General features: G+C 39.2%; 1 protein-coding gene across 6 annotated transcripts in view; it reads left to right on the forward strand.

Moving 5' to 3' along the window:
* The window catches only part of plppr1 (phospholipid phosphatase related 1), a 97,145-nt gene that overhangs the window by 69,112 nt on the left and 4,514 nt on the right, over positions 1 to 23,519 (forward strand). For all 6 annotated transcript variants that reach the window (XM_040000362.1, XM_040000363.1, XM_040000367.1 and 3 more), the window contains exons 3-7: positions 9 to 197; positions 13,376 to 13,508; positions 16,335 to 16,585; positions 17,799 to 17,975; positions 23,113 to 23,244. In XM_040000362.1, the coding sequence (XP_039856296.1) occupies positions 9 to 197; positions 13,376 to 13,508; positions 16,335 to 16,585; positions 17,799 to 17,975; positions 23,113 to 23,244 (882 nt within the window). The remainder of the gene's footprint in view (positions 1 to 8; positions 198 to 13,375; positions 13,509 to 16,334; positions 16,586 to 17,798; positions 17,976 to 23,112; positions 23,245 to 23,519) is intronic.

Here is a 23,519-nt window from a genome sequence, read left to right on the forward strand (position 1 = left end):
TCTTCCAGCTCGTCATCATGTCCGGCACGGTCCTGTTGGCCTACTACATGGAGTGCACGGACCTGTTCAGCGTCCACGTGCAGGGTTTCTTCTGTAATGATGCTGACCTGATGAAGCCGTACCCTGGCACGGAGGAGTCCAGCTTCGTCCCTCCTCTCATCCTGTACTGTGTGGTGGCCGCTGCTCCGACGGCTATAGTAAGTAAACAGCAGTGTTTAAAACCAGGTCTTCTCTGTGGATTGCTCGAATTGTTTTACGATTTTCTCGTAAACAGCCGTCATTAAATCCGGCTTGGGTTTATTTATTCAGGGTCTCCTCATCTTTGACTTTGCTTCGAATCCTTCGCATCCATTTATTTTGAGGAGTGAATAATTTAAAAATGCAATTATCATTACTCTGCTAGGTGTCCTAGTATATGCAGGCTAATTTAAAGTTGTAATTTTGCGTGACATGACCCAGTTTTGTGGCAGCATTTTTAAGTAAAACTGACTTGCAAATAATATACCTATCATTAGATATCATCCATTCAGCCTTCTGTCTGTACGCAACAGCACGTGCATACCTATCTCTGGTAAAATATGGAAAAATATGCAAGAAAGATTTCACGGCAAGCAGTTTATGCCTGCAGGCCGTACTCTTTCAATATCTTTTTATGGGTCAGCTAATAATATGTATGTCCCTGATTTCCTGTCTGTAGAATCTCTTTGACTTGTTTATCATACTCTACAAAACATCCTGCTGAAGTGAAATGTGAGGCTGTGCTATACAGGGAGCAGTACATGTTGAAATACAACTTCATATCATATCTCATGGAAGGCAAGAATTACATTCACTGACATGACTTTTATTTGTTTTCAGACATTTTAACAGGGACATGTTATGCAAAATCCATTGCCTAGTAATGGCATTATTAGCATATTAGGCTAATTTGTCACAGGATGTAAAGCACACACGTGTAATCAATACCATGAGTCATATTTGGCCATATCTGTTGAGGGTGGCACAGTCCTGATGCACCAAAGCCATGTGTTACTACTCTGGTGTTTAAAAAATTCCAGCTGCAAAGATAAGAAATCATTCTCTGAAAACAGTCATTTCCAAGCTGACTTGTACGCTCATACCGTGCATGCACTGCTGATTTAAATGCCTCAAGCAGGAGTTGTGAGTTTCAGCCACCAGGTGTCAGTTTTGCTCCATGCTTATTAATTTCAGCCCGTTCACAACAGGCACCATCTGTCTCTGAGCCCTTGGGTCAGCTCATTATTAAACCCATGTCAAATATTTTCTGAACACTTCCTGAAGCGTGTTTGCATTTGCTTGTTTGATATTAAAATGTATTTTTTTCTCCAATGGGCCATATGTGAAGGAAAAAAAAGTTAGTCTGAGAATACAGAGAACGTTTGGTTTTTGAGTAGCTGCTGTCTGAAGGTCAAATGGCCACGTATATATGTATTTGAAGATGTACTATGGATACACTGATAGCAGCTATTTTACCAGCATTTGTTTGTTGTCAAAATCAAAATATCTCACCAGTGCTGGAGATTGTACAGAACTGAGATTAGGATCAGTGGGTTTGACTGGTTGATGTGCTGCTGTGATTCTGAAGTGTAGTGTAATCACTTATTCTTTCTGTAGGACAATTAATTTTCATTTATCAAATTTTTTTTTTTTTTTTTTGTGCCCTGGTTTTCTTGTTCAAAAAGACAGACTTGTTGTAAAGACCATAAACAAGATCGTGGATCATCAGCTTTAATGTCCAATCAGCATCAACTTCCCAGCTTTTTTGCACTTACTTGGTATTATTTTATCTACTGTGCTACTCGAGTTACTGAGTGGTTGAAAAGCCGGCTCACATGCTACATGTTCCATTGATTGTAATCTAAATTTTCCTCCCTAAATGAATATAGAAAACCCTTTTCAGTAGTGTCACATGTCCATTTCCCTCATAACCTTGTTTTTATTGCAATTTTAACAGGCATCTAATCATGGATGTGATCATTACACCAGTCGGTTAACACATACACTACCACCCATTTATTTATGGTCATTCAGCTGCCTCCTTTGGTCCCTTGTTTTTATGCGCTTCTACTTTAGGTGTTTGCATAGAGGCTTTGAACACCGACTGTTGTCACAAGCGTGTTTCCTGAAGTAAAATCTGAATTATTGTCACTTTTATTGAGGAAATAAAAGACATCCCATAGCTTGCATTTACCTCCATGTAGGTGTTTGGTCTCTTGATGTGTCAGCAGAACGGAGAGAAACACACCTCTCTGCATTCACACACATATGTGCACATGCAGATTTGACATGCTCTATACAATAACACAAGCTGGTTTAAAATCTGGAAGGGTGCTCTGATTGGCCAGGAAATGTGACAGACGTTATTATTTACACTTCATGGGGTGAGAGTGCATCTGTGTGCAATTTTGACTCACCTTTCTGCAGTGATTACTTCAGTAAGTGGGTGTGCTCACTGACCACTTCATTAGGTACACCTTACTAGTACTGGGTTGGACCTTCTTTTTCCTTTAGGGCTCCCTTAGTTCTTCATGGGATCAATTCAATAGAGTGCTGGAAACACTCACCTGGGATTTTGGTCCATATTGACATGATAGCAGCAGCTGGTTGAAGATTCTCAAGAATCTCAAGTTCCATCACATCCAAAAGGTGCTCTAGTGGATTGAGATCGTGTGATAATGGAGCCTTTTTGAGTATAATGAACTCATTGTTGTGTTTAAGAAACCAGTTTGGGATGATCTGGGCTTTGTGAAATGACACAATAACTTGCTGGAAGCAGCCATCAGAAGATGGGTACAGTGTGGTCGTAAAGGGTTAGACATGGTCAGAAATAATATTGAGGTAGCCTATATCATTTAAAGAATGCTCAAAGTGTGCTTAGAAAATATCCCCAAACCATTATAAGGCCACCAGCAGCCTGAACATTTGGTACAAGGCAGGATACATCCATGTGTTCATGTTGTTTATGCTACATTCTGACCCAACCATCTGAATGTTGCAGCAGAAAGCGAGACTCGTCAAACCATGCAAGGTTTTTTTAACCTTTTATTTTATTGTATTGTACTGTAGCTTCAGCTCTCTGTTCTTAGCTGACAGAAATGACACTTATGCTGGTCTTATGCTGCTGTGGCACAACTGCTTCAAGGTTCTGTGTTTTGTCTGTTTAGAGATGTTCTTTTGCATACATGAATTGTAAAAAGTGCATACTTAAGTTACAAATGCCTCAAGTATGATAGCAGTCTGGTCATTCCCCTTTGGCTTCTGACATCACTGAGGCATTTCCTCCCAGAGAGCTGCCACTCACTGGATATTTTCTGTTGTTTGGACTAGGGCTGGGCCATATTATACCGTTCACGGTAATACCGGTATAATGTTAGGCAACGATAGGAAAATGAAATATCGCGATAGAATATGAGTAAAACGCGCATGCGCAGTGCCTTTGTTTTCATACGCACATGGCCGATTGTTGAGTGAAACAGATGAACCAGAATTGGTTTGTAAAAATGGTGCAACTTCAGTGATGTGGAACTGGTTTGGTGTTTGTCCGTCAGATACACGACAAAGCACATTTTTTTGCAGAACATGCAAGCGGCCGTTGTTATTGTCGTATTTGTTGGACTAAGATGCTCTTAAATCTGGGAGTAATCTGGGTCCTAAACTCCGTATGTTTCAGGTCAAACGAACACTGCAGCATCACTGAGAGTTAAAAACTGTCTAAATTCTTTCATCTTTAATAAAACGATCAGCATTGCTGCTTAACCAGGTGAAACTATGAAGTTTAACTTCCAGGCATCCATGAAAACAAAATTTATTACATTTAATGGAGTTAGAAGTTAGCAGGAAGCTAGCGGAAGTTAGCTCGCTAGTTTCGCTAGTTACCTAAGCATGATATAGCATGTTCTGACAGAGATTTCTGGAAAAATTCAAACGTACAGCTCTGCTATCACGTCCAACATAAATGAAGACAGGAAACTAAACAGCAGTGACGTTTGTAGGGTTACTGAAGTTGGGCTAGCTGGTATATAATGATGTGCTACGTGATCGCTAGCGACACAGCTATGTTAGCATAACATAAACAGTGAAGCTGGAGGACGAACACTAACACTTTTCCACATATAAAAGTTAACGTTAAAGTTCCTGATAGTTAGAGACAAATGCAATCGCGTGGCAGGATGCTGTAAACGGACCAAACTTCAGTCAGGAGAACAACTGAGATAATCCATCCATAATAGAAGGTTAGTCATTAATATACTGCAACAACATGGGAATAGAGCAGAATTCATTCATTAATAAATCAATGGTACAGAAGTGGAGGAAGCAAGAAGAATGAGTTTAATAAAGTTTGATGTATCTGACTGCTTTGTTTCGCTTAATGTGCCTTATAATCCTGTGCACCTTATGGTCCGAAAAATACGTACTGCACACTGCAGTTTAATGTTGCAAAGCACCTCTTTTTAACTTCAGTGGATATTATACATGGTTATGCTCAGGATATGTCAGCCCATTTCTACTGGAAATGCCTTTTGGTTAAACTTTCAGCAAGGAATTTGCATTTGCACTGTTACATTTTTATAAAGCTTTAATGTACATAAAAACCAGCTTCTTGTTTAAGTGAAAATAAATGGAAGGTTGTCTTTTTGCGCTAGCAATGTTGTGGAGTTGTATTTTGTCTCGCATCAATTATATCGTCGGTTATATCGTTATCGCAAATTTTCAAATATATATCGTGATAAACATTTTTGGCCATATCGCCCTGCTCTAGTTTGGACCATTCTCTGTAGACACTAGAGATGGCTTGGTGAGGAAATCCCAGTAGATTGGCTGGTCCAAGTACTTCAGAAACCGCTTACAACCAACAGCCATGTTCAAAGTCACTTAAATGACCTTTCTTCCCCATTCTGTTGCAAGTCATCTCGACTATGTCTGCATGCCCAAATGCTTTGGCTGCTGTCATGTGATTGGTTAATTAGAATCTTCAATAAGGAGCCATTGAAGAGGTGTACCTTATGAAGAGGTCAGTGAGTGCATGTGTGTATACTTGGTCATGGTATGCAGTCAGTAGATAAGTATAATTATTTATTTTGTTGTTATCCTTTGTTTATAAACACCACTCTGTCACTGGAACATTTGTTAGTGGATGATTTTCGCATTATACCTGCAGATTAAATCTTTCTTCCTTTCTCCAAGTGTCACTTATTCATTCAACCTTTATCTTGACTTGTAAATTGCACTGAACCCACTTGCAAGCGTTATTTACTATATACAGTAGCTGACTAAAAGGCCAGCAGTTGTTTAACGCATTGTTTGCGTAATTTAATACTCAGTCTTAGTCCCATCCCCTCCTCAGAGAGTGCCGTGTCAGCTGTTAAAGCTTTTTCGTAATCCTGCCACTTCTTTCCACTGTTTTTTTTTATTCTGCCCCCTTTTTTGTGGCTTTCTCTTTGGAATATGCTCTATATGGCCTTTCTTTTACAAATTGCCTTTAGCCATTGGTACGCCATCCCATACCTTATAATTGTGCCCTTTGAGAGTGCTTTGTCAGGTGCTTGACACTGTGTGTCATTCCATCTCCATGTGTCATAAAACAGAGGAGCATTCAGTCAGAATTAATGATGGCAGGGCTGGGACGTGGGCCAATTAGTACAGAGTCAGTAAATTATGCAGTTTTCCACATGGCCGGACCAATGGGATGCTGTGAAGGTTAGATGGGCTGTGTTCATGCAACAGCCTATAAACCCGTTCAACCATGGCATAAGGCAAAATAGAGCCCGTTTTATCATCTTCAGTGCCAAGATGATAAAATATTGCTTTTGCCAGGTGTACATCCCACAGAAACAAAAGATAATGTTTCCCAAAATGGGCAACATCTGCGCATTTTATCACACACCATTTTAGCTCCTTGTGGCTTATTCCACTTCCTGAATTGTGTGTCTTGGTAGCAATACTGAAAATGATGGGCTCATTAAGAAGAGATTTAAAGCTTAAAGCAGCATTGATTGTTGTTGTTGTTTTTTTTGTTCTGTTTTTCCCTTTTTCCCCTCTTGGCAGAGTAGCAAGACTTAAGCTCGACATCTTTACATATTATCACCCTCTGAAATGAATATGCAAACTGTATCCTATTCACACATCCTCAAAGACACAAAGCAGTATCAGCGTTCATTTGGTGTTTCAGGAGTCATATTCTGTTTTAGTTTTGTTTATTTTCTGCATTGAATCATGAGAGAAGTATTTGTTTCATTAGCTGCTAATTGGTCTAACAGCTCCTCAAAGCTCCTGTAAACAAAACTGATGAGCTTAAAGACATGAATATCTTCTAAAGAGTTGAAGGGAAGTGCACAGTTGGGAAAAGTTATGTCACTGTATCGTTACACAGTTAAGTCAAAACAAGCTCTCTTTTGACTTAACAAAGTGTTTATTTTACACTTTGTTCCATTATTACACAAAACTGTGTGTCTGGTTTTTTTTTTCTTTCTTTTTCTGTAACCAAACCTGGCAAACAGATGCATCTCAGGCCCCTGGAGGTTCTGATCAGTATTCGATATTATGGCGTTGCCATATTGCCAAGCAACCACCAGCATTGGTTTAAAATGATGCATTTTGATTCAATTGCATTAATATCTAAGATCTTTAGATTCACAAAAATTAAATCGTATTTTATGATGCTGCCATGTTCCTCCTACCGACAGGCTAAAACAACCCATTTTTAGCATTTAAATACCAATCATCACCCTGATATTTCTATTTTTTTTTTCTCAATGTTATTTGGTATATCAGTTTGCCAACAATATGAACAGGCCAAATAATACTTTATACTGTTAACAGTCTTTATTGTTCCAGTAGTTGCTAATGAAGAATCTCATTAGTTATAGCCGTTGCCCCGTTTTCATTTTCTGTCCTTATTAACTAAAGGAACATGTTTTTCATGTTTCTACCATCGACTCATTGGTTTCCGTTGTAATACAATTGCTCTTTAATGCATAACCCAAAGACATTTCTATTTCTCAGTAAATACTACACTTGTATTACTAAGTTTTTTTTTCTCCTTATGAAAAATGTTGTAATTTAGGTTCAGAGAAAGGCTAGTACTCACATTATAATGTGGAAGCTGGAAAAGGAAAAACTAAGATGTAGATGCATAAAGAAGGATGGTCCTAACACTAAACTTTTAGGAGTGTCATTTATTATGTGTCCCTTTTTTTTTTTTTTTTTTTTTCAAACATTTGAGCAGCTTGATATAATTTTTAATGTCACAGATATTTCAGAGACTTCAGATTTTACAAGTTTTGATGTCTCAAAGCTATTGGGATACACAAACTGGAAGTCTGTTCTTTTCTCTCATGTCAGGTCACTTACTGAAAAAAAGCCCTCTCAGAAAGGTTTGCATGTTCTTTTTAATGTCTCTTGTTTAACCTTTTCATTTTCTGCTCCAGCATCATTGTGTCAGTTGAATGCCAAGTTGTTTCTCAGTTTTCTGGCATGTTACATAGAGATGGCTATTTTCAGTCAGTTTTTACTGACATTTGTATAAAGGAAAGTGGGGGGTTGCATGAGTTGAAATAACACAATCAGTCAGTAGTACCTAACCTTTTCAGCGATGAAACAGACTCTAGTGAGACAAATGCTTCTAGGCAAGTGCTAGCTGCTAGAAAATGTAAATGCCATCATTTAGAAAAAAGCAAAACAGAAACAAAATAAAATTAACTAATCATTTAAAAAACCTGCATGGAAAGACACTGATCCTATACTAGTTAAAAAGAGTTATTTGAACCAGTGTTCACCTGTGTGGCAATGGTTAAAGTCACTGTAATAAGTGTAAGTTAATAGGTTATGAGGTCCTTATAAATCCTTATAAAATACACATAAATGATCTGTTAATAAAACTTTTGTATTGTCAGTAATATTTAAAGCACTTATTAGTGAAGCGTGAACAATTTATCAAATGTCTAATACAGTTCACTGATAGTAGGACCAATAGTCTGTGATAAATACAGGGGTTCAAACCTGCCTGGCCCTATATGAAAAAATAATTGCACACCTAAACACAATAAGTGGATGCCAACCTTGGCAGAAAGAATTGTAATCAAGCGTTTGTGATAACTGGCAATAAGTCTTGATTTTTTTTGCAGAATTGTTTTCATTAAGCCTCATTGGAAGGTTTTTCAACATAAAACACTTTGGGAACACCACACTGCACGTAAAACTATTATTGGAAAATTGTACATAAACCCATAAATCTCACCAGTGTTATATGGTTCAGCTCATTATAAATACTTTATGTTTTATTTAATCTCCAGCAATTCGTCTTGTACCTCATTTTAGATATGTGGACTTCACAGCGTCATATATCTCTAAAGCAACAGCAGACAAACGCAGCCTGACATCTTGATTTTAAAAAGTTACTTACAGTAATAACATTTTCAGCTGAATTAAACAAAACTATGCGACGTGTTAACATTTAGTATCTACAGAGGGTTATAAAAACATTAATGAGAAATTAAAGTGGTCTAGTCTAAAAACAGCTGTTGGCCAAGGTGGTTTATAAGAGGAAATGTATCTGTTATGATAATAAGAGAAGTGTGCTTTTTTTGCTAATGCAAGCTCTGTTTCCACACAAAGCACATGCTAACAAATCTCACAGCAGTGAAAGCAGAGCCATCAGTCGCATGACTGATGTATTCTGTCAAATCAGAGCATTACCTACAACCTGAAAAAAGCTACTGGCCTATAATCTCAAGTCTTTGTTAATGGGACACTAATGCCTTCAAAATACTTGCTCCTTACAGATTACGTGCTCCGTAGACAAGCACAGTTAAGGCTGTTTACGAAGACCCAACTACAGCCACCCAATTCATTTAAAGGATGGGTGCAAGCAGACAGGAACTTGATGGGACACCAGTGCCTCTAACATTAACATCAACATATACACAGAGACACTCAGGTGTACAGGAAACTTGGTGCTCAGGATGAACATCTAACTAGAACCTACCTAGAAACAGTGAACGAACAGCAATGCTGCACCACCCTAAAATGCTGTATTTGCCTTTGAAAACAAGGAGAATTCAAAAGATCCCGATATGACCTATGTTGCACTATGAGGGCAGCCAAGCGGAATTAGAGAGACAAGGTACAGACACGGCTCAGCAGTAACAACTCTGAGAGCATGTGGAAGGAGCACTTTACACTTTGTAGGTAAGCACCTGGGCTTACAGCCAATGTCACCGTCTTGCTCCACGATGAGGTACATAGGTTTTCTGCCCATTTTGAGAGTCAGAACGCCACTCTCCCTAAGAGGCCTTCCAAAAACGTTAAGGCTGGCACTCTGATCATTAAAGAGGATGACGCACAAAGTTTTTTCCAGCATGTCAACACCTGTAAAGCAGCCAGACCCAGCAGCATCCCCATCAGAGGATGCAGCTCACAGGAGTCTTTTCTTTCTCTCCCTGCCTGTTGTCCCCTCCTGTTTTAAATCATCAGTCATTGTGTGTGTTCCAAGAAAGAGTAAGGTAATATGCTTAAATGACTGCCACCCTGTTCTCCATCTATCATAGGAAAATCCATTTGAGATGCAGATGAAGTATTTTATTCCTGACATTTTGTCACCCAATCTGGACCTGATACATTTGCCAAGAGGTATAGCTTCACTGATGATGCTTCACCCACAACACGTCATAACACTGTCAGTGATGTGCCAATAAATCGTATATTTGAGCACAGCATGCATTACCATAATTCCCTAAAGAATCAACACTTAAAGGCCTTGGACATAACCTCTGCAGGAGGATTGTGAACTTGCTCTCAAGCCAACACAAAGTGGTGAGGATTGCCCCTGTGACTATGTCCTGATCTTCCTCCTATCCTCCCAATATTCACATTATCACACAGATCCAGATTAGAAGTTACGATTGCAGATGACACATCAGTGATTGGCGTAATTATCAGCAGCTTCTCAAGCTAAATGTCAAAACAAAGGACTTTAAGAAGAAAGAACATTATCAGCTGCATGTATGTCCTTTGAAGCTTATATACCCATTGACATCACATGGGACCTACTTGCTAAAGGAAAAATACCCATAAAACATAAAATCCTGTAATGTGATTGTGATATAATTGCTATACTTGTAATTATCTGTGTTTGTTCTGACTGTAATTTCTTTTTGACTGGGGACAAAAACATTGACTTTACCTTTAAAAACTGCTTTTTTTTTCTTTTTGAGTCTCAGACAGGTCAAAGAAATTGGTCTGCACCTTTTTTGTTATAAATCTTCTGTCTGGGTCTGGAGAAGGTGGTGGTAGTAACCCAGCAGATTAGTCACTTTAAGCTTTCATCAGGTCATTCTGTCTTTTGCTGCTACATAATGACATGAGGCATTTCACCTTGTTGGCTGACGGATCATTGCTTTCACTTGGCCATTACAGTTTGACTCTCTCATATGCACACACACACACTCACATGCATACTGCTCAAAAAATTAAAGGAACACTTGGGTCAATGTCACTACTGGTAGCATGTGGTAGAGGTTGTCTAGAGACAGTACAGAGGTTGCACAGGTTGTCCAACTCCTCTAGGATGGCACATCAATACAAGCCATTACAAGGGTTAGTGTGTCTCTCAACACTCTCAAGAGCATAGAGGAGATTCCAGGAGACGGGCAGTTACTCTAGGAAACCTAGAGCCTTAGAAGGTCCTTAACTCCTGGGCAGGACTGGTATCTACTCCCTTGTGCAATGAGGAACAGGATAAAGATGCCAGCTACAAAATGAAATCCAGCAGTCCACTGGTGTGAAAATCTCTGGCCAAACAATCAGAAACAGACTTCACAAGGGTGACTTGAGGGCATAATATCCTTAAGTTGGCCCTGTGCTCACTGCCCAGCACTGTGGAGTCCAATTGGCATTTGCCATAGAATACCAGGTCAACCACTGATGCCCCGTGCTTTTCACAGATGAGAACAGGGGCGACAGTATGAAGGCAGTTCCATACCACTGACTGGCCGTCATGCTCGCCTGACCTAAATCCAGTAGAACACCTCGGGGACGTTATGTTTCAGAACATCCCAGTGCTGCCACGTTGCACCTTAGACTCTCCAGGAGCTCAGTGATGCCCGGTCCAGATCTGGGAGGAGATCCACAAGGACATCATCCGTTGTCTCATTGGGAGCATGCCCCAATTAATCAGTTAGCATTGCATTAAAAAGTGCATTAAAAATATATTTAGAATTTTTTTGTAAAACATTGCAATAACAAAGTATAAAATAGTATAAAAACATGTAGGCCTAATTGAATTTAACAATGTATTAATAATACAGCGCATCCTTATAATAAGAACCTTATTAAAAAGCATTGCTGCTTTTATTGCTACTTTCCAATTGTAGCATAGGTTTTGGCTCTATTTTTGTTGACTATATATACAAACTTCAGTCATAAATTTTATACATTGGTTGACTTTTAATTTGTATTATTGGTACTTTAAAAAAGGAGGCTCCTTAAAAATAAATTCAAATTAAGCCAGTTAGGCTTAATAATTAATTATGCCAGCTACCTTTTATTTAATGCAAAATGTATTTTGGCTCACTGCAACTGCTGCTAGTCTGACTGTTACAAGTTGTCGTCCTTTTACAGTTTTTAAAGCTTGCAAAAGCTTGTTTTGGTCACTCCGTCTGCAAAGATAGACATTTTTGGATCATTAGACATCAGGAGATTGATTTTTCTGCCATGATGCATTTGATCCTTGTTTCGCTATGCACTATGCCTCCCATCCTGTGACACAAATGGTTATTTGAAAATATGAATCCACCTTTAGTCATGCTGACAGTTGCAGACAGGACTGAATCAAGTGCATAGATTTAGAAGGGTCATACTGATTTTTATGTGAGTGCTTTCAGTGCTCATTTATTCCTTTTAAAACATTTTTTACTTTGCATTTCCTGACATCAAAACACGAGCTGCTCTCGCTGCTAACTGCCACACAGAAAGAGATGGACTGGAGTTGCGTTTACAAGAACATGATGATGAGAAAGCATTCACGAGGGATGGAGGAAAATTCACCTGTCCTAAGGCCCCAAACAAACACACATCAAAGGCCAAAACCACATGGGTGTACACATATGCACTAAGTGTATGCACACACTGTCTCTGATAAACACACACATTTATTTGAAGCAGTCTTTATCACCCAAGGCGACTGGCAACGAGATCCATTTTGTGTGTCCAGCAGCAGTTTTTCCATTAGACCTGATGAAATGTCCAAACTATAATGGACCTGAAGAAAGGCTGCATTAAGGCACAGTGGTTTATGTACACAGGCCAGACTGGATAAAAATGTTTCTCTGCTCCATAACAGGATGCCAAAAGTTAATGTTTCCCCATTTCCTTATGTGTGTTCGCTGGGTGTGAGTTTTGTTAAAACGTTAAGTGCAGGTTCTGGAGGGTCCTCTTTTTTTGATAGTCAGACATTTAATTTCCTGCATTTTAATGCGTCAGTTTTCTGCATTTATTTATAGAGTAAAGGTATTTATTTATGGGTTAACACACAAATTTTAAGCCCCAGTATAACAGAATATTATGCAGTACAACTTTCAGACAATCTGTATTGCTTTCAAATATTTATTCTTGTGTAAACAAACCTTTCTCATTTAATATTATCCCTGCTGAGCCAATACAACACATACAGGCATGGTGCACTGCTCTGCTGTATTTTGTGTCTTTTGTTTTGGAAAATGATTCATGTTTGCACATGGCACCCTGTGATGTGTGTTCTATTAAAAAAAAAAGTTGCACTGGGTTTTTAATAGCTCATATTCATATACTTTATTTAAAAAAAAAAAAAAAAAGTTTTTTAAAAAGTAAACGTAATCTAGACTTCCTTGGTTCTCAAATCTTTTTGGGAGGGAAAAATTCCTCCTCTTGCCTTCTGGCTTCTCCATGATTATTAACCTGGCAGCATGTGCACAGCACCAGAGGTGAGGAGTAGATGCTGCATGTTGCTGACTGAGATCACAACACTGTGTTTCTGTGTGTCTGTCTGTGGTTTAATTGTGTTTGCCACAGCATTTGTATTTTTTATTTATTTTTCTAAAATGTTAATATTTTTGGAGTGAAAATAGACTGTGCAGAGAAGAAAACATCCAACCCTGTCGGGCAGATATTTGATGTAACATTTTAGCAGGTTTTTCAGAATAAAAGTTTATTTATTTAGGTTGACAAATACAAGTTTAAATATTTAAGGAGGAGACGTCACGTCTGCCCTCTTTGAAATCTCTGCCTTTGTTCTGTGCGCTCCTTTTGCTTCTTCTGTGTGCATATTCACCTATTCATATTCTCTTTTATTTTTTGTGCCTGTGTGTGTTTGTGTATGTAGATTTTTATCGGAGAGGTGTCCATGTACATGATGAAATCAACGAGGGAAGCTCTGTTGGCCCAGGAGAAAACAATAGTGACAGGAGACTGTTGTTACCTCAACCCCCTCATCCGCCGCATCATACGCTTCATAGGTAAGAACCTTGTATTGCAATGTACTCTAAACTGCCCTAAGGCCACTTGTGCTAATGGTACCAGACAGTGACTGAAAACTCTGAATACACATGAAAAGTACTTTGGGCTTCAGCATGTGTAAGGTCCCACCAGTATTTGCCTGGCGCATCACCTCAGTGCAGCTGCGATGAACTGAAAGACCGGAAAATTATGGATCACTGATCTGATTGAAATAATTTCATTCAGTTCTCCACAAAGACTGTGTGTAGAATAAGGGATCAGATTAGTATTCAAAAGCGCATTAGTATGCAATTCTGTGATCCATCACAATAAAACGCTGCTTGTGACTTCAGCCTTGTTTTGTTTAATTTAATACAAAACTATATGAGCAATGTTTATTAATGTCATAGCTCAATAAAAGTTGCATCTGCAACATCAGCCAAGCCTTAACCACGACACAGCATGCTGTACATTCACAACTAAACTCAATGTCGGTGCTGTCAGTCACCTGTGAGGGGAGCTCCAATGCAGACAGCCATGGATTTAGCAACCCTGATGATTTACACCTTACACCTTGAAAAAACAAACTTTTTTAACAGTTCTGATTTATCCTGTAGCTGACATGGTAGCTGAATGATGACTCTTCTTTTTTTACAGTGAAGTTGGATAATGTTTTTGGCTCAAGTATCAAGTAAATATAATTTGAACCAATGCGTTTAAATGATGTTGACTGCTTAAGCATCAGATGTCACATTTTAATTACATTTAAATATGCTGCTAAATAGGGCTGGGCTATATCATACCGTTCATGGTAATACCGGTGTAATTTTGGGCAACGATAGGAAAATGAAATATCGCGATAGAATATGGGTAAAACGCGCATGCGCAGTGCCTTTGTTTACATACGCACATGGCGGCGATGCAGAATGAGAAGAGTGAAAGCGGATCGTTGAATGAAACAGATGAACCAGAATTGGTTTGTAAAAATGCTTCAACTTCAGTTGTGTGGAACTGGTTTAGCTTTCGTCCGTCAGATACACAACAAAGCACTATTTTTGGTAGAGCATGCTAGCGGGCCGTCGTTATTACCGTGTTGTTTGGAAAATATGGCACACTTAAAATCAATCCTTTGATTTTTCTGAAAATCGACAGTGCCCCTTATAATCCTGTGTGCCTTATGTATGAATTCTGGTTGTGTTTACTGACCTTGAAATGATTTTATGTCGTACATAAGCAATCTGTCAAATGTTTCAGTACGACTTTGCTAAGCTACGAAGCCGCACCGTTTCATGGATTGTCGGAGCATTACGGCTATCGTAGGCAGGAGCCTCGCGGAGTGATACGTACTGTGCTTCAACATAATATTACCGTATTGTGTGTGTGTATAACCTCTTTTTAAGTTTTGTGGATATTATACATGGTTATGCTGAGGATATGTCGGCCAAGTTCCACTGGAAATGCCTTTTGGTTAAACTGTCAGCAAGGAATTTGCACTGTTACATTTTTATATAACTTTAAATGCACATAAAAAACAGCTGCTTGTTTAAGTGAAAATACATTGATGGGGTTTTTTGCACTAATAAAGTTGTGGAGTTGTAAAGCATTTTGTCTAGTGTCAATTATATCGTCAGTTATATCGTTATCGCAAATTTTCAAATGTATATCGTGATAAATATTTTTGGTCATATTGCCCTGCTCTACTGCTAAACTCAGTGAGGCTCAACTGTTGTGGGCAAAGATATGTGATATTAGATTTTTTCACCAGAACGCTGCCCAATGCAGACCAGTGACCAAAGGCCAGGCAAACACTGGGATAGAGAAACCTCTCATGTAAAATAATGTTTGTGGAGAAGCCTTTGCTTTTACTGATGTATTTCAAATATTGCTTATATGTTTTTGTATGGTAAGCTAACAGCTGTTATCATGGAAAAGAAAGGAAATGAAATATATTTTAAAAACAAGGACAAGTCCGTGTGTCAATTTTCTATAAAAGCTCTATAAAACCTTTGAATTTTGATTATTTTATAACAACGTTTTACCAGAATTGGGCAGACAGACTCTGTTCCAGTAGAGAGAGTCTGCTGGACTTTCCTGTCATAGTTGAAGAAAAAAAACTTTACAAAACACATTAGAAATTCAATCAGCAATTCACCTGATTTGTATTTTGAGACCTGTTAAATTTGTGAAATTGTCAAGGCATTTCCTGCTCACTTGTTCCCTCCCCTCTCTTCTCTCACTCTAACCCCCTCCTCCCCCCAGTTCCCTCATTGCCCTTCACACAATCATGTCCCCGTGCCCCTCAAAACCTCCCTCTGCGACTCCCTCACCCCACCCGCCCGGATGACAACACAAAGCACATTAATTTCATGGCTAAGCAAGCTAGATAATCAGCAGTCATATTTCACAGCAAAAGGAATGCAGACGTAGACACTGGTCAGTGTTGGTGGGCTAAAAGTGTCAGCGCCATCATTTATATTAAACGCTATCTTATTTTTATGGTCTGTATTTGGCTTGCTGTTGTCCATTTTTCCTCACCTTCCATTTCAACATTAGTTAACTTGCACTTTGTTTTGATTCAGACTGGGTGGTCTGCATCACTCAGACAGACCACCCAGTCTGTCTGAGTGATGCAGACCACACTGTGACGTCTTCAGTGATGTCTGCACACACACACAATAGTCACGAGTTAATGTGGTGGAACTGGGAGCTAGATAAACACCCACACTGGAGGGTGATAACTTATATAAACCCTTCTGTGTTTATTTGTGATTGTTTCATTGCTCTGTGTTTGTGGCTTTTCACGTGCTCTTCTCTCCTCTCCCGTCTGTGTGTCTGTGGTGCCGCAGGTGTGTTTGCATTCGGTCTGTTTGCTACAGACATCTTCGTCAATGCAGGCCAGGTGGTGACTGGAGGTCTCTCGCCCTACTTCCTGTCTGTTTGCAAGCCCAACTACACTGGCACCGAGTGTCGCTTTAATCACCAGTTTATCGTCAACGGCAACATCTGCACCGGGAACCACGTGGTGGTGGAGAAGGCTCGGCGGTCGTTCCCATCTAAGGACGCTTCGCTGAGCGTTTACTCTGCTGTTTACCTGACGGTGAGAGGACCGCACCTTATCCTTTATTTCAGAGACAAAAAAAGGCTTGAAAAAACATTTTATAAAACGTATATCTAATGTAATGACACAGTATATGTTTAATTAAACAGCTTGCGATATATTTTAAGGCATGAATGTGTGTAACAATATTTGCATTTAGGTGTATATTTCATTTCCTTTCATTCTCCCTTTGTAGCACATGTGAACACTCACGTTTGTGTTTGTTTATCCCATTTTAAATTAGAAACCAACCAATAATGTGGAGACAAAAAAAATTCTCCAGGGATTCAACCTGAGCATAGTTAATTAAAAGCAATGTCATGTTCTAGTTTAGAATAGAAGGTAATTGGTTTACTCGTCTGTGGGGAAAAAACCAGACAGAAAATATATAATTTGAGCCGGGCTGCTTAAAGTTGTACTGCACATACCTGTACCGTATGTGGAGTTAAAAACTACTGAGTAAGAAGGAGTATTTGTTATAAACACAGCACCTTCGGTTCTTTGATGGAGGAATTGGCAAGGAGGGACTTCATGCTATTTGAAATTGAGGTGAGGAATATTTCACACTTGCACAGCGACAGTTTAGGCGTTTTTAGAAAATTGGCTGGAGGTCGCATGGAAAATTACTTTTTGAAGCGATAATTGAAGAGCAGCTGTTTGACATCTGAGTGACAGGGTGAGGGCCTCATCTTTGGAAAAAAGAGAGTGGAAGTGCAAATTTTATCAACAGGAGCAGGAGGAATACAAGAACAGATTGTTGCTGATGAAAATGAATTCGATACCTTCGCTACTTGATTGGAATAGAGGTAGGTGAAAGTTCAAGAGGTGAAAATATATGCAGGTAGACCTTTTTGTTTTTAAATGCTGACAGTCCTCTCGCTTATTAATGGGTTCTCTTGTTAGGTTCAATTTTTTATTCTCTGTGGGGAAAAAAGATGTCTCTGTTTTGCAGAATCTTGCACTACTATGATGTAACTTTTTCACAGCCTTCCCTGACTGATTTGCTATACCATGGGGGCTTTGCACTATTTTGAAATGGTAAAATATTTGACTTTATTTTTGTGGGAAAACCTCCAGTTGCTCTGCATGGGACCTCTGTTCCTAATCCACCTAAACAGAAGAGCAGGAGCCTGTTTTTTTTGGTTTTGTTTTGTTTTCGTTAAAGACATTTGGGACAAAGAACAGTCTAATCTTTCCACCTTTCTCCTTCTAGATGTACATCACCAGTACAATCAAGACCAAGTCCAGCCGCTTGGCCAAACCAGTGCTCTGTTTGGGCACACTCTGCTCCGCCTTCCTCACCGGCCTCAACAGAGTTTCAGAGTATCGAAACCACTGTTCAGATGTAGTGGCTGGATTTATACTGGGATCAGCTATTGCATTGTTTCTGGTGAGGACTACTAAAACTTGCATTAGGTTTGGGAAGGTGGTGGAGAAGGGGTCGGAGAAGAAGAGAGAAAAGAGAAGGTGGATTCTGGTCATGAGCTACTTTCAAATTATAATATTCATTTTGAGCTTCATTTTGGAACAAACCCAAACTGGTAATTGGATGATTAATTCAAGCTGCAGCTTCCCAGAGCCTTTAACGTGGGTTTGTTTTCATTTCAAAGTCAACCATGTGAAAATTTATGCCTTAAAATTCTTATATACAGCAAATATTTTTATGTATATCTTTGATGAAATTCATTTTAGTGACAGTACAAGTGTTGGAGAGGGCACCAAGTATATAAAAAGGTGAAAAAAGAATGAGGTGTGATTTTATGTTATGCTCAATAAAGGTTTAGATAAAGGTAATTTAAGCTACATTGATCAAGTTAAGAATACACTGGCTGATTGTGGGGTATTGGAGAAGATGAAAAGAAGAAGGAAGTGAACAACCCAAGATTCAACCTGAAATCTGTAAGCGCAAGGACAAAAAAAGAGAAGAAAAATGAGGTAAACACTACTTTTAATTAATTTTTAGATCGTGGAGGTAACCAGTGATGTGATTAATTCAGATTCCATACTCCAGAGGTTAGGCATCCTGTTATTTACCTTCGTAAAATAACTGCCGTAGCAGTTGCCGAGGATAAGATGTGCAAAGTGGGCTCATCTTTCCAAGCAAGACAGCAGTTTCACTGGGCTGCTGTCCATAATGTAAAATCAACATCAGTGTCCTGCGAGATTTAGTCAAACTGCTTGGCTTCTGCTGCAAGTTAATGTGCTTTTTTCAGACTATTCATCATATTTTATGCTGTGATTAAATGCAGGGTAATAGTTGCAACTTAAACTGATCACGTTGTTTTGTGCTGAATGGGAAAGCTCACTCAGGAGAAAGGAAGGTGAAGGGGACCCCCCACCCCCTGCCCCCACCATCCAAAAAGATTTATTTAATAACCTCAGAGGCTTCATTACTTCTAATTGCCGCCGAGTCCTGAGTGCCAATGCGGGAGACACATGGAGGAGAGACTCAGATAAGAAGAAGAAGCTAGAGGTTTGTTATTTGTACATTGGTTGATATGAGGGGAAAATCAGTCCTTTTACAGCTGTCATCTGTCTACAGTGATGGTATTAAAGTGCTAATGTTTAATATATGTAATGTTTTAGTAGAGTGTATGCTAAACTAATTAGAACTAAATACCAAGGACAGCAGAGATTAGTGAAAATGCCAGAATCTTGATTTGGTCACGACTCAAAAAGTGAAAAAAAAAAAGGTCACAAATTAAGAGTCTGACTCAACATTGCACCAAAGAAAGTTAGTGTGATTTACATGTGCAGGTCAAGCTTGGTCTTGGTTATTCTTTAAATAATTCCTGCTGTGGTGCAAAACAGTGAGGTTCAGTGTGGTCACATCTTTTTCTTGCTGCATAATAATAATAATAATAAAAATAATGTATACTTTATTGATCCCCGTGGGGAAATTACTCTTGCTGCATTTGACCCATTCACTCAGTGAAGCAGTGGGTAGCCACTCAGCAGGTGCACCGGGGAGCAGTGTGTAGGGACTATAGCCTTGCTCAGGGGTATCTCAGGGTAGCCGTTCAGTGGATTCAAACCCCTGACCTTCCGATCATGGGCCCACCACTCTACCTACTGAGCTATCCCCGCCCCTGCCCATGAGGAGGTGGATCCACTGCACCTGTTTCTTTGATAATTGATAGTAGCTTTCAGTGATTAAACTGTTAAAAGTGATATACATTATGCCATTGATCTTCAGGAAAAGATAAAAGGAAATGGGGTTGTCTGTGCAGGTTCTCACCCATCCAGGTCATGGTAGTCTTAAGGGCCTTGAAGTGTAAGTCTAGTTGCCTTTAACTCAAGTGCTTAAAGAAAAGGAAATCTGTCATTACATCATTGAACATTACTTTCAGTTTATTATCAGCATACCATGAATGAAGGTTGACCATATTCCCCTGTATTTGCCTTATATTTACAATGAAGCTTATCAAACTCGTTTCACATGAGAACTGAGCCAAGTTGATGGACTGCTATCTTGCAGGAAATGAATTGATAAAGAGAAAGCTGAAAGCAGGTATAGTCTAAATCCTGCTGCTATCAGTGCTCACAGAGAGGAGATCTGAATGGACTCACCAAACAGCAAATGCCTTTGGTCTTTCAAGAGATTTGTCCGCTGCCAGCAGATTGAGGGATCATTGTTAAGCACTTGGTTTTAGAATTGGCTCCGGGATGATGTTGGTAACATAAGATATAAAGCTGTCCACTTGATTCAAGGGAAGGCACATGCTGACTTGCTGAGTCTAATAGAAGCTAAATCCCCTGAAATTTGAAAGTGGTTCCAAACGAATTCACAGCATGTAGAAATGACACCTAAAAGGCATGCATGACTCATATAGGTCGCAACCACTGTAAGAGGTAATATTACAATTCATCTGCTATCAAAGATGAATTGATAAAATAGGGTCTTCAATTATCTGCATAATGGGCAATGTGAAGATAGAAAATAACTTTGTAAGGGTGGAGATGCAAACCGTATCACTTTGCTGCTTCGAAGTACAAGAGTGTGACTGGATTGGGATGGAGATTTATGCTGATATATGAAATTATGTAAAGCATAAGATCATATGGTTACATTCAGTTCAATTCAATTCAGTTTTATTTATCTAGATCCCAACAGCAGTCACCTGGAGGCGATTTATATTGTAAGGTAAAGACCTGACAATAATACAGAGAAACCTGAAACAATCAAACAACCCCCTTTGAACGAGCACTTGGCAGCAGTGGGAAGGAAAAACTTCCTTTTAACAGGAAGAAACGTCCTGCCACAACCGGTTGACGGTGAGGGGACAAAAAACACAATTAAATAACAGTTACTGAACAGTGCATCTCAGGTGATGGTGCAAAGTAATCCAAAGTCATTTCATAACCACCTCAACAAACTACTTTCCACTGGGAGGAAAATAAAATAAATAATACATTGCATTGAGTGCTGAACTGCCAACACAGTTTCAAGTTTCTTTTAATCACAAATCTGGGGAAAAAGCAGCATTTTTCTGTTGCAAAAATCGGAGACCAGGAAAGTTTCTAAATGATTTTTCAATTCAGCGTTTCAGTGGCAATCTTCAGATTCACTTTGTCTTCATCTGAAACAGTAGGCGGCAGTTCACACACGTCTGTTTTTGCATGAATGACAGGACACACAATGGGGAATGAAAAAGCAGGAGGTGGTTCAGTTTAATAGAAATGTGTTTACAACAGCTACATCAACATGCAATTTAAACTTGTTGTGATAAACATGTAAAGAATTGTCAAACAGGATAGTTATTTGTAAATTCTGCCCTAGGAGCTATAATTCACTCATTTACTTGGTCTGGGAGCTCTAGAAATTCAATGCCCATGAACAGCCACAAACAAGAAAACCTTGAGCTTCCTCCTGCTTCATCTTCTCCTTTGCTGCTGCCTGAGGGCACGGTTGGTGTCTGGTGGGATCTCCCTCAGGCTGCCTTCCTTGATTAACTAGTCTGTGGAGGAGTTAACAAAGACTGCAACCTTACTGGTGTCTCTACCATTAAAAATTCTGACTAGTGGACAAAATGGAAAAAATACAATTACCTGTAATTTATAAACGTACAAATGAAGAAACAGCATCTGTTTTCTGCACCTGTTAGCCCACAAAGATTAGCACCCTGAAGCATTTCTGCTGGCTAGATGAAATGATATCCAGCTTTAAGGGACTCACGCAATGTTTGATTGCTCTTTTATACCCATATAAACGTTATATCACTGCAGTAAAAGTTCTGATGTGGAAAATGTAGCCACGTCACACCAAAAAAAAAAGAAAAGAAAAGCCCACCAGAGAATTTTTTTAGGTAGCAAAAAACCCTATAACAGCTGGCTCTTGATGCGGCGTTTAAAGCTGAAAGGGAACAGGATGTTAGTTTTCTGCAACGTTTGTAGGTACATGACACTGTATGGGGGAGGGCACTGTAAGATCAAACCAGCAATCCTGAAAATGAAAATAACAACCAAAAGGGAGACAGCCTGCTCCAGAATGCCCTTTGATCAGCAGACTCACACTGGGCTTCAGACCTCCATTAGCTCTTTTATTTTTAAAAAATCCACCAGATGTGGCCCTGGATTTCTTTTAAAATTTAAAAAAACAAATACTAATTGTCAGATCGGTGGCTAGAGGAACCTGTACCTTAAAACAACATCACAGCTCATGCCTCCAAACAAAATGACCAAGGTCATCCAAGCTCCATGCGACTGGTCTGTATGAAGCAAGACTGTAACATGAAGATGCATCAAAATTGACTGCATAATATCCCCTTGAACAAAACTAATTTTTTGGGCGCTCATCCAGTAGTTCAGTCCAGCCCTTAAGGATTAAAATGACATTCATAAATAGAGAGACGTGTTTTCCTTTCCCAAATGTTATTTGGGAGAGGGGATCGCTCTCTTTTACACTCTCTCTCTCTCTCTCTCTCTCTCTCTAACAAACGCGCACGCACACACAGACACACACACGCTGTGTAGAGTTTAGTATGGGGGGAACAGTTAATGATGAATAAAGGACTTTCAGAAACCTACTATAGAGACTGTCATTCTCCTATCCTCACCTGTAAATTTCCAAATGAGCCATATCAATTCATACAATGACCAAAATCAGCTGAGCTGCCCTTTCCTTGAAATTTGTATAACTTAGTGAAATCTCAACAGCTGTTGTTGTGGATTATCATACTATTTATTACATATATTCATAACCCTTTGGATGAATTGTAGACACTTGATCTTCAAGTCAACATTTCGGTTTGCCCATTTATTTGCAAAACGTATCAGTGATCAACCTCGACTATACCTCCTTAAATCGCCGTAGCAACTTTAGCAACCTCAAAGCACCGCTGTGCAGCCTCACCAAGATGTGAACATGGCTGTAACATCAAGCTACACTACAAAGTCTCTTCACTCGTTTTATAGAGTTTAAACAACTTTTTCGGACTTTTTGTGTTTGAGTTTCTAATGTTCGTGTGATTTGGTGTGTCTTTCTGCCTGTCTCACTATTAATGTTAAACTGTCCTCATACCTTACAGGGTATATGTGTGGTGAATAACTTCAAAGGTGTCCACAGTGCAGCGGCAAAACAGAAGACTGAGGAGTACCGCGGTCTGCCTCTGATGACTTTCCCCCGTGTGGAGAGCCCACTGGAGACCCTTAGCGCACAGGTAGCTAAAAACACTTAACCTGGAATCCCATAAACTTTAATCTCTATGATGCACATTATCTTTCTTCATTAATTGGCAGAATTCCCTCAAGGCCTACAGCTTAAAGCAAATTCCTCCCTTCAGATAAGGAATTCTGTAATTCTGGAACTTGGTGTCACTGTAATTTATTGCCATGTACTTTTTTCTACTTTTTCATGCCCTTTTTAGAAGGTCCAAGTGAGAGTGGTGCATAAATCCAAAGATAATTTTCTGTTATCAATAAGTTATTTGGTTAA

Source organism: Simochromis diagramma, unplaced genomic scaffold (assembly GCF_900408965.1).
Source record: "Simochromis diagramma unplaced genomic scaffold, fSimDia1.1 OVJJ01000596.1, whole genome shotgun sequence".
Taxonomy (NCBI): Eukaryota; Metazoa; Chordata; class Actinopteri; order Cichliformes; family Cichlidae; genus Simochromis; species Simochromis diagramma.